The sequence below is a fragment of the Gadus morhua genome, chromosome 7 (assembly GCF_902167405.1).
Source record: "Gadus morhua chromosome 7, gadMor3.0, whole genome shotgun sequence".
NCBI classification, from domain to species: Eukaryota; Metazoa; Chordata; class Actinopteri; order Gadiformes; family Gadidae; genus Gadus; species Gadus morhua.
The window spans coordinates 17,996,392-18,013,348 of NC_044054.1; the positions used below are offsets into that span (position 1 = coordinate 17,996,392).

At 46.9% G+C, this 16,957-nt stretch overlaps 1 protein-coding gene across 3 annotated transcripts in view; it reads right to left on the minus strand.

The window, feature by feature from the left end:
• Positions 1-16,957, minus strand: part of camkk1a (calcium/calmodulin-dependent protein kinase kinase 1, alpha a) — a 48,543-nt gene that overhangs the window by 26,303 nt on the left and 5,283 nt on the right. For 2 of the 3 annotated variants that reach the window (XM_030361399.1, XM_030361401.1), the window contains exon 2: positions 4,725-5,251. In XM_030361399.1, coding sequence (XP_030217259.1) covers positions 4,725-5,078 — 354 coding nt within the window. In that variant the 5' untranslated portion in view covers positions 5,079-5,251. Of the gene's footprint in view, positions 1-4,724; positions 5,252-9,970; positions 10,496-16,957 lie in introns of those variants that run through there. The other variant, XM_030361400.1, reaches the window with a different exon arrangement.

Here is a 16,957-nt window from a genome sequence, read left to right on the forward strand (position 1 = left end):
CCAGTTATCTCTGTGACCTCCTCCAAGAATACACTCCCTCCCGCTCCCTCCGCTCAACCTCTGCTGGACTACTATATATCCCCACATCACGACTCATTACAATGGGTGCCCGGTCATTCAGCACCCAGGCTCTGGAACTCCCTCCCCCCACACATAAAACAATCAGACACCATTACAACCTTCAAGTCACAACTCAAAACTCACCTGTTCAAACTCGCACACAACGTCTAACTGATCACTGTCTTGATTGTTTGTTTGTTTTGTCTTGTTTTTTTTTTGTTTTTGTTTTTTTCCACAATGTCTTTTTTTTAAATGATTTATGATGACTTTATGCTCTGTAAGGTGACCTTGGGTGCCTTGAAAGGCGCCTCTAAACTAAATGTATTATTAATAGTAGAATGTGACGTTATTTCAAAGAACGACTCCTGATTTTCTCCTTCATTAATTTCTCACCTCCTGTACAATTTTCTATTGGCATTCTTAATTAAATTCTTGACTACAAAAAGATCAAACCCCATCATTGAAGCCCTACCAATACGCTGGTCCTTCTATATTAGAGATATGGCAGACCAGGATATTGCCCGAGCTTAACTACCAATAAAGGCAGTGCGATTCGAGATACTCATTGGCGGGGGCTGTCTGAAATTCCCCCGTGCACCTCCTTCACACTCCAACGCACCAGCACTAAAAGTGTGGATGAGTCTAGAGACACACAAACACACACATATTATCTAAGAGACGTGGGATGCAGCAGGTGGAGGTTGACCGTGACAGTGCCGCTCGATAGAAGAGCGAGGAGATTACGCAAGGCAACGTCTGCGCGTCGTGAACGAGTCCTCTTCCCTGATGCTGCAGACCGGGGCTCGTCAGCCAAGGGAAGTTCAGGAGAATAACTGCTCGGAATAAACGGACGGGGGCGTGCACACAGGCGGGAGGAAGGAACAGTGTGTAGGAAAGAAAGAAAGAAAGAAAGAAAGAAAGAAAGAAAGAAAGAAAGAAAGAAAGAAAGAAAGAAAGAAAGAAAGAAAGAAAGAAAGAAAGAAAGAAGAACGAAAGAACGAAAGAAAGAAGGAAAGAAGGAAAGAAGGAAAGAAAGAAGAAGGAAAGAAAGAAGAAGGAAAGAACGAAAGAACGAAAGAGAGATTTAGCTGGTGTCCTGGAGGGAGTCCAGGGGGGTGCCGAGAGTGAGAGGGAAGGGGGACTGGGATAGATGAGTTGGTGAAGGAGGGAGGAAGGGAGGGAGGGAGGGAGGGAGGGAGGGAAGGAGGGAGGGACCAAGACAAAGAGACTTGGTGGGGAAAAGAGAAAAAGAGATAAAATGTGAGGAGAAATGAAGAAGAGGAGATACGAGAATAAAAGGAAAGAGCAGAGAGGAAGGGGTGCTGGAGGTCCAGAGTACTGTCTTGTTAACTTAGCGCTGCCGCTAATACTCTGTCAAGCCTGATGGATGAGTGCCACATCGGCTAGCGGCCAGCCTCGAGGACGGACACACACACACACACACACACACACACACACAATCCTTCAGCTACAAGTGCACACACACACACACACACACACACACAATCCTCCAGCTACAAGTGTACACACACACACACACACACACACACATTCACTCACATTAAAACAATTTAGCCATAGGCTGTCTGTGTGCACGCACACACACAACATATATTATGTGCACTACACAACCCCCCCCCCACACACACACGCACACACACACACACACACACAGACAATCCTCCAGCTACAAGTGCACACACATACACACACACACAGACAATCCTCCAGCTACAAGTGCACAGACACACACACACACACACACAAACACACTCACACACAAACAATTTAGCGATAGGCTGTCTGCGTGCACGCACACACACAACATATATTGTGTGCACTACACAACCCACACCCACACACACACATACATACATACACACATACAGCATATTTGGCAAGGAATGGAAAAATGGTTTTCTGGGGCCTTAATAAATCTCCAGATTGACCACAGCATGGAGACAGATGGATGACTCCTCCCCTCTGGCTCCACCCAAGGACAGCCTGACCCCAACACACACACACACACACACACACACACACACACACACACACACACACACACACACACACACACACACACACACACACACACACACACACACACACACACACACACACACACACACACACCTCTACCTCCCTTCGCCTCCTCAATTTCTCTTCTGAAACTCGGTAATGTCACACACACCCTTTTCTGGATGCATGATTTTCATGACACGATTAATCAGAAGATCTTACTTCAAATTTCTATGTGACTGTTGATATTAAGAAATAGATGAGGATGGCGCAGGGTATTAATGGTGGTGGCATATACTGGTGTCTATAGTGCATGCATTTCCAACACTGGATAATAATATCACTGATTTCAAAATCTGTACATTTTGTTTGGGTATTGTTTTGTTAGACAACCACCAGGGATTAACAACTGAGTCAATATAGATGAATCCCTATAAAGATAGAGGAATGGAGGGCTGTAGGAGATTGGGTCAAACAGGTCAAAGAAGACTGATTTGAAACCACTGATCCACATGGTCAGTTATTATATTTCATAATCCTCACCGCACACACATCGATGAATGGCTGTTTTGATGCTCATCCTATCCTCCCACACGGACTTACATTCATGCCGAGAGGAGGAGGAGTACGTTTGACAAAGGAAGGGAGATTATAGATGTGTGGACAGACACACACACAGAAAGAGATGGATGAATGGATCTGAATTTGTATTGTATTATATTGTATTGTATTTTTGGACAATTTCCTTATTACAAAAATAAATGTAAACTATTATTATTTCGTATCCTATGTGGTACCCTATTGTATCTTAAGCTTATCTTATTGTATCTGAAATGGTCTGCTTTGGCAATGTTAGAGCAATTTTTCCAGCCCTTTGAATATTGAGGGAGGGGGAAAGAGTGAGAGAGGGAAAGAGTGAGAGAGTGAGAGGGAGTGAGAGAGAGTGAGAGAGCCTGCTCCCTGACCATGTGAATCTATAACGCTGTCTCACAGCGCCTCTTTAGGGGTCGTCATGGTCTCAGGGCTGTAACCCTCTTTTACGGCGTGGTCAGACAACATTTGGTTGTGTTCCCCTACGGCTCACTCGTCAAATTGCATTTTCTTCAGGAAACACAGGAGCCGGGAGCCAAATAGGATTTGCGCCGAGTGAAATTCAGTTTCGACCCGGGAGGAACCGAGACGAAAGAGAAGCAAACTGCCATTTCACAGCTGAGCGGCACTCCCGCAAGGCTAGTTTTTCTCCACTTCTAGTTCCTCCTCGACCGGTCTTTATGCGCCTGTCAGAGCTCTCTCCCTCTCTCTCTCTCTCTCTCTCTCCCTCTCTCTCTCTCTCTCTCTCTCTCTCTCTCTCTCAGCCCCAGAGGATCTCAGGGCAGAGCTGTCTCCCCAGGTCTCTGAGCAGTGAGGCACTGTTAGCGTGGCGCCGCGGCAGTCGGTTGGCGCCGTGTCTGTGACGGACCTGGCAGCGCGTTGCGGTAAGGGGTCGGCGGAGGTCACGGCAGGCTCACCGGCCGAGCCAGGGTTTCTGCAGTCGTTGTGCCGCAAAGACAGCAGGAGAGGCTGCATCTGACGCATGTGGACCAGCGCTGCGTATAATGTGATGGGATGTTTATCGTGTATGGCCGTGCTTGATTCATCATCTTTAAATCTATTAGGTTATAGGATTGACTCTTTAGGATCACTCATGTTGAGCCTGAGAGTTTACTACGCTTACACGCTAGCAAGTGGGTGTTCACGCGCACGCATGCGCATGCTCACAGGAGTCGCAGAGACACGCATGCGCACGTGAGGGTGCACAGTTGAACACACACACACACACACACACACACACACACACACACACACACACACACACACACACACACACACACACACACACACACACACACACACACACACACACAAGGATTAGCCAACCCTGATTCATTAAGTGATGCCTGCTTAAGCACATCCCGAGTCGCATTAATGTGCCGCTCTAATCTAACAGTATTTTAATATCCTTGAGATAAAAACTATCTGAGGGGGGAAATGACCAGAACACGCAGTCCCTGGTCAATGGCCTGATCTAAACAGACCAACCGAGGGTGATCACGATAAAGTACATTTGAGCTATCAAGTAAAGTTAATTGATAGCGCTTTCTCTCTCACTCACCCTCGCATCTCTCTTTCTCGCTCTCTCTCTTGACTATTTGAAGGGGCTATTTTCATCATATTATAAGAACATGTTATAAGACAAAGTCAATATCCTCCTACACTCCATGTCCTTAATGATTATTAACAAGAAACGATTATTACCTCCTCCGGGTAACGAATACAAGCCTCCCCTTGGTAACGATTACTAGCCTCACCAGGGTTGTGATGATTAACCTCACCTGGGTAAGCCTCACTTGGGTAATGGATATTACCATCGCCTGGGTAACGATCAGTAGCCTCACCTTGGCAACGCTCACTAGCCCCGCCTTGGTAACGATCGCTAGGCTCATCTGCGTAACGATTATCACCTGGGTAACGAAAATTATCATCACCTCGGTAACAGTCATAAACCTTACCTGGATATCGATGGCTAACGTCACCTTGGTAACAGTCATGAACCTCATCTGGGTAACGTTTACTAACGTCACCTTGGTAACGGTGGTGAACCTCACCTGGGCGTCAGAGATGGACACGCGCTTGGACTCCACGGTGGGCCGGCGGGGGGCCGCGCGGTGGGAGGCGGCGTGGCCGGCCCCCCCCTGGTGCATCCCCCGCTCCTGCAGCGACAGCTTCCTGCCCGTCAGCTGGGGTCTGGGTGGGGGGCCCTGGCCCTTCCTCCTAGCCGCCGCCGACGCCGCCGCTCCGTTCTTCAGGCCGTTGGCGCCGGGCGTCGTCGACGGCGGGGGCGGGTCGCACGCCATCAGCGCCGCCATGACATCGGCGAGTTCGCCGGTGCGCTCGTCCGCCGAGTCGCAGAGGGGGGCGGGATCACTGGCCCGCCGGCCGCACCCCGGGTCGCCGCTCATCGCTTTGACGACGGGGAGAGGAGGGGGAGGGGGAGGAGGAGGAGGATCGGGTGAGGAGGGGGAGAGGCGAGAGGGAGGAGGCGGAGGGGAGAGCCTAGGGGAGGGCAGCCCAGCAGCATCAACGTGGGCGGGGGCCTTCCCTGGGGGTGGAGGCGCCTAGTGCCTAGGGGAGACTGGAACACAAGACGACACAGACACACGGGTTATGGTCTCATCGCCTCTCGCCGGGCTCTGACCAATGGCCGCTATAACTAATAGCAGCGTTACATACCTATAGATCAAGGTGCTTCTCAATGATTGTCTTTCTTTTTTTTTTTATGTCCTTTCAAAACCACTCGGTATAGCTTGTTTTACAAATGGATTAGCCTAAAGCAAGTTCCAACAATTCTTTCTACTCTTTCTTATAACCCTAACCCTAGCCCTAACCCTAGTTCGGACCTGTATGTCCCAACACCACAGTAATCGTAGAGTTAGGTCAGATAGACAAGGAGGCGGCGGATGAATCCTCCATCCGGCTGCTGGGTAAAGTATCCCTCGCCAGACCAAAGACCAAAGCCAGGGTAATGAAACCATCTCTGGTCCCTGCAGGGTTCATTCTTCTCCATGCCTCTGAGGCCCTGTGTGTATCACCTTCTAAATGTGTTACCGTGAACAGACGTACAAATTGACAGGCAGACATACACACACACACACTCACACAAACACACGCGCTATACAAGCATACACGCAAGGTGGTTGTGATATTAGCCTCCTTTTTTTAGTTGTGTGTATGTGTACATTCACACATGTGTGAGTGTGTCTGTGAAAGCATTTGTGCCTGTGTATGTGTGTGTGCTCCCGTGTTACCCGTTTGTGTGTGTGTGTGTGTGCAGGGGCGTACGTGTGACTGTGAAAGCATTTGTGCCTGTGTATGTGTGCACTCCTCTGTTTGTATACCTGTTTGTTGGTGTGTGTGTGTGTGTGTGTGTGTGTGTGTGTGTGTGTGTGTGTGTGTGTGTGTGTGTGTGTGTCCATGATATATCCATCAATGTATTGCAGTTTATGTGTGCCCATGTGTGCCCATGTGTGTACCCATGTGTTCTGTGTTTGGTGTTTGTCAATGTATGCATACCAGTGTGTGTGTGTGTACTCGTGTGTATGCACACACACACACACACACACACACACACACACACACACACACGCAGCGACACACGTAAGAGCTTGATTGTAACAGCTCGCCACTTGATTCATGCGTTTACCGCGATTTGTTTATTGCGCCTTTTTATTTATCGCGGATTCCTCCTTTTATCTCCCGTGAATATCTCTCTCCGCAGCCGGTGGCGGCAGCAGCTGGGCTCGTAAGTGCGTGGGTGGGAGGAGTGTATCAAAGCCCTCTGTGGCCCGGCTGGCCGGCCTAGGTAGCCTTCCACACATTCCCAAAAACAAAAGGGATGCAGATAAGTGGCGACATACCGGGGGGGGGGGGGGGGGGGGGGGTGGTGTATAGAAGTAGAGTCCGGGAGGTGGGGGTGAGGGTGGTGGCGCTGGAGGGATGGGATGGATGGGAAATGATAACAACGATACACACGGAGATCCGAGCAGCGCATGTTGTTTAACTGCAGCCAAAGCCATCCGTCTCAGGAGACCAGAGGTAAATGGGCCACTTGCTCAGGCTTTTCCCTGAAAGAAGTTGTGGTCAAAAACACGCCCTGCCAGGTATTACAACATAAAAGCAACCCCTAATTTTGTTGGCAGTGGGTCCATAATGGTTAAATTAGGTATTTTTCCAAAATGTGCAGCCTTTGTTTGATATCAATTGGAACAAAAAGGGTAGGCAGACACACAGAACAACGCAACAGTTTGACATATGAGCAGACTGGCACTAAAGCCATCCCCCGTGTCGATATAAACACCATACAGACGAAGATGCATGAAGCTGTCTCTGCCTGCTTAATGAATATGTTAATGTAACAGGATGCATAAAACACATGCACACAGACACACACACAATGACTTATGCCCATATGCCCCCCCCTGGGGGAGGGGTGCTGATGGTACTGGAGATCACGGCTGGATCACGGCTGTACGGCTGTAAATAATCATACTAACATCATCTGGGGCGTGAGTGTGTGTGTGTGGTTGTGCATGTGCGTGTGTGTGTGTGTGTGTGTGCATGAGAGAGGCAGACAGATTACAGTAATGTGTTGCTTCTTTAGTCTTGAATTTAACCACTTGCTAGTCTTGATCAGAGTAGAATGTGTAATGCAACACTCATAGTTGGCCATGGCTACCCCCCATTGTCTGATGGAGTCATTCGACTTGATGCACACACACGCACACGCACACCCACACACACACACACCTCAACGCTCCACTGCTCAAATTAGTGATTTGACCGATCAATATAAACGAGTTCATCCTGAGAAAGGTATTTTATTTGAAGGCAACGGAGCGAGAAGGTATTTTATTCAATTCAATTCAATTTTATTTATATAGCCCTTAATCACCATTACAGTCTCAAAGGGCTTTAACAGGCCAAATATTTGTGACACCCCCCTTTACCCATGCCCCCACACGGGCAAGAAAAAACTCCCTTGAATCAGCAAGGAAGAAATCTTGAGAAGAAACGCAGTGTAGGGGATCCCTTCTTCCAGGGATGGTCAGGAGTGCAATGGGTGCCACAATTGGCATACAGGTAAATACATGTACATCATAATTCATGATGGATGTCTTAAAACTTTGGCCAGTAAACATGACCATTTGTTTCCTCCGATAGTAGAAAACATCCTTTGCTGTTATAAAAATATTTTTTTCTTCGCAGCAGTATTCAGCCCCGCTTCAAACCGGTCACACATAAATAACGGCCCTGTCATCACAGATCACACTATATCGATTGTAGACTGCGCACTGAGCATGTATCAGACTTTCACACTTTGACACATAACTCCATACGGTTGACAAATTACATCTTCCCTGGTCAAGGTCCACGGAAGAATAACATGACGCGGCTTAACAACTGTGCTTGCCATTCAGAATGCTATGTTACGCTAACACGATTCCACTCTGAAGGAACCGCAAGGCCTATTATATCAAAATATTAGACGATTTGAACAGCGGTATGAATAATATAAATAAAGCTCAACGGCCGTACACCGAAGTATATGTTAAAAGCTTTATCGATCCATCTGTCATATTACTAGTAGTTGCAGGAGCAGAAAGAGTTCTGAAAGCAGGTTTATCAGAATTATATTGCAACATTTGTTCAATCAGAAGATCACCTCAAACAAGAGGGACATCAATTTGGGTATTAAAATATAAACACAGCTTGTGCACAACACTGATGAAAAGCAGGAAGCCAAATCAATCATACTAAAAGAATAGGCAAGCTTTCCCCTTAATTAAGCTGGCAGATTCAATAAAGGGGCCATTCTTTTTAAATGCAGAGAAATGATTGCTTCTGGAACAAAAACATCGAATTGGGTCATTTCTTGTTACCTTTAGAAAAGCACAGGGAAATAAAGTCTCTTCCAGCGATGAATTCAAGTTATCAACGTTTGCCAGCCTTTATTCCCTGCAGCTGTCTGGAACAAAACCCGGCTGCGACCTCGCCCAAGTGATTAAATGACTCATGACTTGAGTTGGGAGAGAAGGAAGAAGAAGAGATGAGAGTCGGCACCAAGGTCGGGCATTTTGCGGGTCTTCTGCCAGAAAATATGTGGGCTGTCGCTTCTCTTGACAAACATGTTTTGTTTTCTTCTTTCCGTGCACACCGGGGAGGAAGCGGTTAACGTTTTACGTCGGGAACAAAACGTAGGCCGGAGGAAATCGATTTTGCGAGAGGGTGGGCAGTTGTACGTGGGAAAAACCTTGAATTTCAAGGTTACTGCCGTCTCAAGATCCGTTCTAGCCTCTTCCTCTTGAAAGGAAATGCAGGGGGGGCCGCAGTGCCTCGTGTGATGTGTGACGGTGTAGGCGTTTGATTAGCAGCGTGGGTGACATTAAGGAGGCCAGAGCCGATGTGATCAACACAGTACATATCGACGAGAGCTCTGTTCCAGAGCCGATGATCAGAGCTCGCGTTGATCGCACGGCAGGGGACATCCTAATGTGTCCTGTTGTCACCTCTAAAACTATAATCCTGGACACTTAACTGAAGGTGTTCAAATATTTACAGTTTACAGTAGGGAGATACCGACAACACCGACCTAGCTGCTAAACGGGTACGCAAATCTAAAGCAAATAAGGGAAAGACAAACTCAGTACCATAGCGACAAACAGCTTTGACACTAACCATTGTGGAAACCATTGGATCAGGTTTGCAAATAATAACCCTGTGGGGATTCGCGATGCAATGGGTGATCGTTCAAAGGCCAGGCCAGGAAATTTCAGAATTAAAGTCTTGATAGAGTCATGAGATATTAATGATCGATTCAATGTTCTGGATTATCAAACAAAAACGAAACATCCAAAAAATGCAATCATTAGTATTTTTCAACCAATATATTATTGGAAATTGTCCACCTCTTAATGATGCATCTATGGATGCTGGTGAGAAAATTCAAATGAAAAAGGTAGTTATATCACGTCCCATTGGTGTAGCTGGCAGGGGAATTACCGCCACCGGGATGGTCACCTGTAGCTCTAATCCCTCTGCCCCTTTAATTCAATCCCATGGATAATCCGGCCAATGGAGGTGATACACCGGTCACCCTCATCCCTGAGACTGTTAAACGCTCCTCTGGCTTCACATGAACCTGAATAGGACTGGCACACACGCGCATTCACACTCAGAAGGAACAGAAGGAACTTCTAAACCTTGAGATATAAATACTCTAAATACCAGATTACACAGGATACTGTTCCTCAGCGATGCAACCTCCTGCCCAGTTTTACCACTCCTCTTTACTTACTCTCCGACCGGGGCTGAAGCTCTGCCATGACTGCTGGACGCTTGAAGGACTTCCCTCCCCTACTGCCTCCCCAAGAAGCACAAAGCCCGGGTGGAAGACCTACTGAGGAGGACGGAGCTCCAGGAGTCCAGCCTCAAGGCAGGCAGACAGACCGACACGCAGGCAGACAGGCAGGCAGACAGGCAGCCAAGAGGCACACCTGCTCTCTTCTTTGAGTCAGGCGACAATTCCGGGAATTGTTCCGCCTAGGGGGCGGAGCTAAGGACTCCGCGGGCGTGCACACACACACACACACACACACACACACACACCTCCACCCAGTGTCCTGCAGCACCACCTCTTACACAAAAATCTGCTTTGTTTCGGCTCCTCCAAACCGTCCTGTACATCCAGTGCTGCTCCATTCACAGCAGTAGTGTCACGTCACGCTATACAGAGGAGAGGGAGAGGGAGGTGGGGGAAGGTGTACCTGTGCCATATAATCCTGTCGCCGGGGGAGATTGCAGAGCCCCCGTGTGGAATGGGTTTCCGTGAACCACCACCACCACCCACCACCAACCCCAACCACCACCACCACCACCCCAGTCCTTCATTTCCACCCTCCGATGGGTCCCCCAGGAGCAGGCAGGTAAGCCTGATCACCGCCGTCTCGCTCTGTCCCCGGTCCATCAGAGCCCCTTGACACACACTTAGCACGTCCACCGACCTGGTGTACAGAATCTGCTCCTGGGATTCAGGTCATCCAATTGACTAGGTATGAAGTCTGTATAATTCTACTTTTGAAATCGCTTCCAGATGAAAACATTTCCTAAAAAAATCTTGGTACAGATGACAAAAACAAAGAGAATCGTAATTGAAGGGAACCAGGTATGAATCAACAAATAAGGCTAGTGGCAGAATTGTCACACACACGGTAGACGAGTAGGCCTTCACGAATAAATTACGCTATAATGAAGGAAATAATCTACTTATAAATCAAATCAACAGTGCTCCAGAAAATCGATGCATCATCCGATCCATAGACAATATCTCTAATGGTTTTATGTTAATGTAATTATTACTAAAATTACCTAATATTTCCTCACAAACAATGACCCAGTAAGTCTGTGTACACCATTAGTAGCGCACACATGTCTGTCCTCCTCACACAAAGGAAAAAAACTGGATCAGCCTGGAGCAGAGACAGAGAGGTTTAATGAGGGAGTGAATATGGCTCATCAATGTGATGCCAGACTCAATGGCCCAAAGAACAGAACCAGAAGCAGAACGGTAGTAACCAGAGGCAGTGCTGTATTGACTACAGGCAGAGCTGTAGTAACTAGAGGCAGAACTGTAGTAACTAGAGGCAGAACTGTAGTAACTAGAGGCAGAACTGTAGTAACTAGAGGCAGAACTGTAGTAACTAGAGGCAGAACTGTAGTAACTAGAGGCAGAGTTGTAGTAACCAGAGGCAGTGCTGTATTAACTACAGGCAGAGCTGTAGTAACTAGAGGCAGAACTGTAGTAACTAGAGGCAGAGCTGTAGTAACTAGAGGCAGTGCTGTATTAACTACAGGCAGAACTGTAGTAACTAGAGGCAGAACTGTAGTAACTAGAGGCAGAACTGTAGCAACTAGAGGCAGAACTGTAGTAACTAGAGGCAGAACTGTAGTAACTAGAGGCAGAACTGTAGTAACTAGAGGCAGAACTGTAGTAACTAGATGCAGAACTGTAGTAAGTAGAGGCAGAACTGTAGTAACTAGAGGCAGAACTGTAGTAACCAGAGGCAGTGCTGAATTAAGTGTGTGTGTGTGTGTGTGTGTGTGTGTGTGTGTGTGTGTGTGTGTGTGTGTGTGTGTGTGTGTGTGTGTGTGTGTGTGTGTGTGTGTGTGTGTGTGTGTGTGTGTGTTTGCCGTGCGTGTGTGTGTGTGTTGTGCGACACATCACACACACTCAGGGAGGGACGCCTCTCTGACTCCCGTTGCGCTCTGGGCTTGACAAAAGGTCAGCCGGAAAACTCAATCTCTTCTCAGCCGTCTTCTCGTATCAACAACAGCACTGGTTAAGCCTGACTCATCTCAATCTGTCCACCTTTACAGACACCACCGCCCCTCTGCTAAGAGGACTGCTGCAGATTGTATGGAAACACAGATAGACACGTTTCTATTGGTAGACCTGTTTACAAATGAGCAAAGGAGGACATAACGATGATTTTAGTTGTTGGGTAGGCGGACAAAGACCATCAAGCATCTGATCAATGCATGAACAGATTTCATAGTAAATGTTATATTTATAAATGTGCAATTTTTTTATGCAGCACACATCTATATTTCGTGTTAACATCCAACTGATTACAATCTCTGGCCTGGTCTGTTAAAAATGTGCTTTATAGCCTGGGGTCATTTTCATGAGTGTAAAAATGGGTATTATAAAGTTGAAACAGAATGGACAACTAGCTACTTACGGACTCAGTCGCTCTCTCGCCTTATTTTTTCTGACTGTAATGTCCAGTGCACACTCATCCAGCGACATGTTTGATTGAATAAGTGCTTTGAGACGGCGGCTGGGCCGAATCCAAGCGACAGCGCTGCCCCACTGCCTACTAACATACAGCTGTGAAAACAACAAATGTTTCAAGAGCACCCATTGTGGCGATGTATCAATTCAAGAGACCCCTTTAGCCATCATCCACCTCTTCTTTATTATTTTTTAAATATTTTATTTTCCATTCACCTCGTCTTAAATTAATTGTTAAAGCAGAGGCTGCACTGGGCTGCCCCTCTCTCTCTCTCTCTCTCTCTCTCTCTCTCTCTCTCTCTCTCTCTCTCTCTCTCTCTCTCTCTCTCTCTCTCTCTCTCTCTCTCTCTCTCTCTCTCTCTCTCTCTCTCTCTCTCTCTCTCTCTCTCTCTCTCTCTCTCTCTCTCTCTCTCTCTCTCTCTCTCTGTCACTCTATCCGTATTTTTTTCAATGTTAAATTCAATTTTATTTCTCTCTTTCTCTCCATCTGTATGTATCTTGCGCTGTCTCTGTACTTTGCGGCAGAAAATAAGTGTAGACGGCGCCGGAGCGAATGAGAGAGCTCTGCTTTTGTCTCTGGAGTTGCAATTGAAATACCCGAGTAGCGGAGAGAGGTTTCTGGCTAAAAGCGAAGGCATTCATGCACATAACATCCACAACAGCAGGAGCCGTTACACCTTTTCTCGGGTGTTTCATCATCCATCTCTTCCAGGCTCGGTCTGATTGCTAGCTGTTTCGTTAGGGAGAAGGCCATAGAATTGGTAAAGAGATTCATTAAATCCAGCCCCGCGGATATCCACCTCTTTTACATGAGTCAAGCATTGACACCGTCACCCTCCTAAAGTTGTTCTCTGGGCTCTCAAATTGTCGAGCTCCATCCACTGGACCAATGCCAAGTTTTAAAGCAAATATATCATATTATTCATAAAATTAGATTCCCCAAAAAAACAACTTCACTTTGTTGACGATAACATGGCATTCAGTAGGGACTTCCATCCGCTTTTCCACAAACCATTTGACATTGCCAGCAATTACGACCAATGACAGAACGCCATGTGACATGCGTTTTTTTCCGGGCCGTAGCGGCGGCAGTGGCGGCGGCGACCGCCCAGCTCCGACATCTCAAACCGCCAGTCACAGGAACGCCACTAGCAACTGCTGACAAGTCTGCGCTAACCAGATATACTCTAAACAGAACGCCATCTGCTCAGGCTCATCCCAGCGCACGCTCACAGTCTGCTGGGCCTTAATCTACAAGGGCTGCCATTGGATGTCCCCCAGCGTGGGCGTGCGTGTATATATATATTTTATATAAAAACCAAGGCGACACTGGCGTTTTAATCCAGGACTTCAAGTGGAAAGGCTTTTAGGAGGAGCCTTGAAACAAGGGGTCAATGTTCGGGCGATGCAGAACAGAACCACTTCTTCATGAATGTCAGGGTTATTTCAGATTCATTTCCAGCACCAGCCAATGCATCAGCCATTACATAGGATAGGGGTTTAGATTCCTTATGTTCAGCCATGTCAATAATAATAATAATACATTTTATTTGAGGGCGCCTTTCATAGCACTCAAGGTCACATTACAGGGCAGTGTTTAAAAAACAAAACCAACAATCATAAAAAACGCAAGAACAAGATACATTGAAACAATTTACACAAGTGGGGTGAAATGGGTGGGAGACAATGAATTAGATTGAATATGTCAGTTTAAAAAGATGTGTTTTTAGACGGGACTTAAAAGTGGAGAGAGTGTCAGAGTTACGGATGTCAGGTGGGAGGGTGTTCCAGAGGTGGGGGGCAGATCGGCTGAATGCCCTGGACCCCATGGTGACCAGGCGGGCGGGTGGTGCACTAGTGAGTTGAATGGAAGAGGAGGACCGGAGAGTGCGGGTGGGTGTGTTGGTGTGCAGGTGTTCACAAATGTATGAAGGGGCGAGGTTGTGGAGGCCCTTGAAGGTGAGGAGCAGAATCTTGAAATGGATGCAGGTTTTGACCGGAAGCCAGTGAAGCTGCTGAAGGACAGGAGTGATGTGATTAATGGAGGGGGTTCTAGTGATGATGCGAGCGGCAGAGTTCTGGACCAGTTGAAGCTTACGGATGGACTTGAGGGGGATACCAAAGAGGAGGGAGTGACAGTAATCAATGCGGGAAGTGACCAGGGTGTGAACAAGGATGGCTGTGCTATGGGAGATCTGGTGATGTTAATGATGTGTGCTTGGAATGATAGTGTGCTGTCGAGGATGACATCCAGACTCTTAACCTGAGGGGAGGGGGAAACTGAGGTGTTATCGGTAGTGATGGAAAAGCTGTCAGGTTTGGTCTGGGTTGATTTGGTGCCGATGAGGAGAACTTTTGTTTTATTGCAGTTGAGTTTGAGGAAGTTGCAGATGAACCAGGTTTTTATTTCAGAGAAGCAATCAGTAAGGGAAGAGGGCGGGAGAGTGGACGAGGGCTTTAGTAGAGAGGTAGAGCTGGGTGTCATCAGCATAACAGTGGAAATTAATGTCAAATTTGCGGAAGATATTGCCGAGGGGAAGGAGGTAAATGATGAAGAGTAGGGGCCCCAGGACAGAACCCCGAGGAACACCTGAGGTGACGGGATGGATTTAAAAGACTTTAGTTGGACAAATTGAGTATGGCCAGAAAGATAAGATGTGAACCAGTCAAACGGAGTGTCGGTGATGCCAATGGAGGATAGTCTGTTGAGGAGCGTGGTGTGACAGATGGCATCAAAGGCTGCACTCAGGTCCAGGAGGATGAGGATGGTGAGTAGTCCAGAATCAGCTGCCATAAGGAGGTCGTTGGTGCTTTTGATGAGTGCTGTTTCAGTGCTATGGAGTGGGCGGAATCCGGACTGGAACTGTTCGTAAAGGTAATTGTGAGATAGGTGAAAATGGAGTGCGGAGGCAACTGTCTTTTCCAGGATTTTGGAGATGAAGGGCAGATTGGATATAGGACGGAAGTCGTTGAAGTTGGAGGGGTCTGCACCAGGTTTTTTCAGAATTGGGGTGATGGCAGCAGTTTTGAAGGATGAAGGGACAGTTCCAGTAGTAAGAGAGGAGTGGATGATTGCAGAAATGAGAGGAATTAGGGAGGGGAGGGAGGACTTAACCAGATGTGTGGGTAGGGGGTCAAGTTGACAGGTGGATGGCTTGGATTTCCGAATGAGTTCAGTGATTTCTGAGAAATCAGGGAGCTGGAAGGAGGAGAATGGGTGTGTGGAAGGGTGAAAGTCGGCTGAGATATTGAGATGAGGGGTTGATCCAAGGTGCAGGTGAATGTTTTTGATTTTATCGATGAAAAAGGAAATCATGGAGTTGCAGAAGGAGGTTGTGTACAAGTGAGGGGGGAGAGAATCCTGGGGTTGGGTAATTTTGTTAAGTAGGGAAAACAGTGACTTGAGTTTCCTTGTCCAATAGGAGAGTTGAACAAGATGACAAACACATTCCAAGCCACTATCTTGGTGCTTTTTCCATCGTTATAATATGAATGACAACCGAATGGTTGCTTGGTTATTGCAGAATTTCTAGCGGCTTGAATTTATTTTTTGGAACAATCGCTCTTGACAAGGCCCTCCTTGTCAATCTGCTCCAGGTTGATTGACAAGGAGGGCCTATCTTAATCACCACCCCATGAGCTGGGCAGCTAAGATCACCCGCCTCCTGAGATCAGGACCGCCATGTGTTGTTGTTAAATGCGCTGTAGTTGCGTGTAGAGATTGGTGGGGGTATGTGTGTGTCTTGTTACCTGAACCTGCCAATCAAGTTCTTGAGGGAAGAAGAGCTTGATGAATGCCGGGTTTTGGTCGAGATCAAGTAGGACTTTCCAGTTGAACTGGAAAAAAAATTCCCTCTTTTTCTATGACGATGAAAAGCGGTATTCCGAGAAAATTTTCTGAAATATGACAGAATATCCCTAGACAAATTAGATTTACAGTATATATACACATGGGGCGAAAAAGTATGAGGACCGACCCTTTAGCATCTATATAGAGGATTTAAGTAGATTTTTTTGCATAGAACGTCGGAAAGCAAATTGAATGAGCAAAGTAGAGGAAAAATAATATTTTCTTTCATGTTTTTTTTTAAGGGTAATCCAGAGTTTGGCCGTTTACCATGACATAGTATAAATAATTCCTCAATCCATCAAAGGAACGTTTGAAACACATTTGGTTGAATGGCTCGATTTCTACGTCCTGAGAAGGAGAAGCTTGATCACATTCAATAAGTACTCCAGGCAATGAGGGGCAGGCACTATTTAAATTATCCTTCATCACCCGGAGGTGGGAACTGAAAGAAAAGATATGGACTCGTCGCAATGAAGAAACGGAAGAGACAACAGTACTACTGGTTTTCAGCTGATAACACACCTTCAGCTATACTTTAATGCAAATAATAATTCTCAGTTGGACAGCTGGGGATTTATTATCACATTGTCATGCAAAGCATGTCTCTATAAATGTCCTCATTCTTCATGTTCACGCTAATA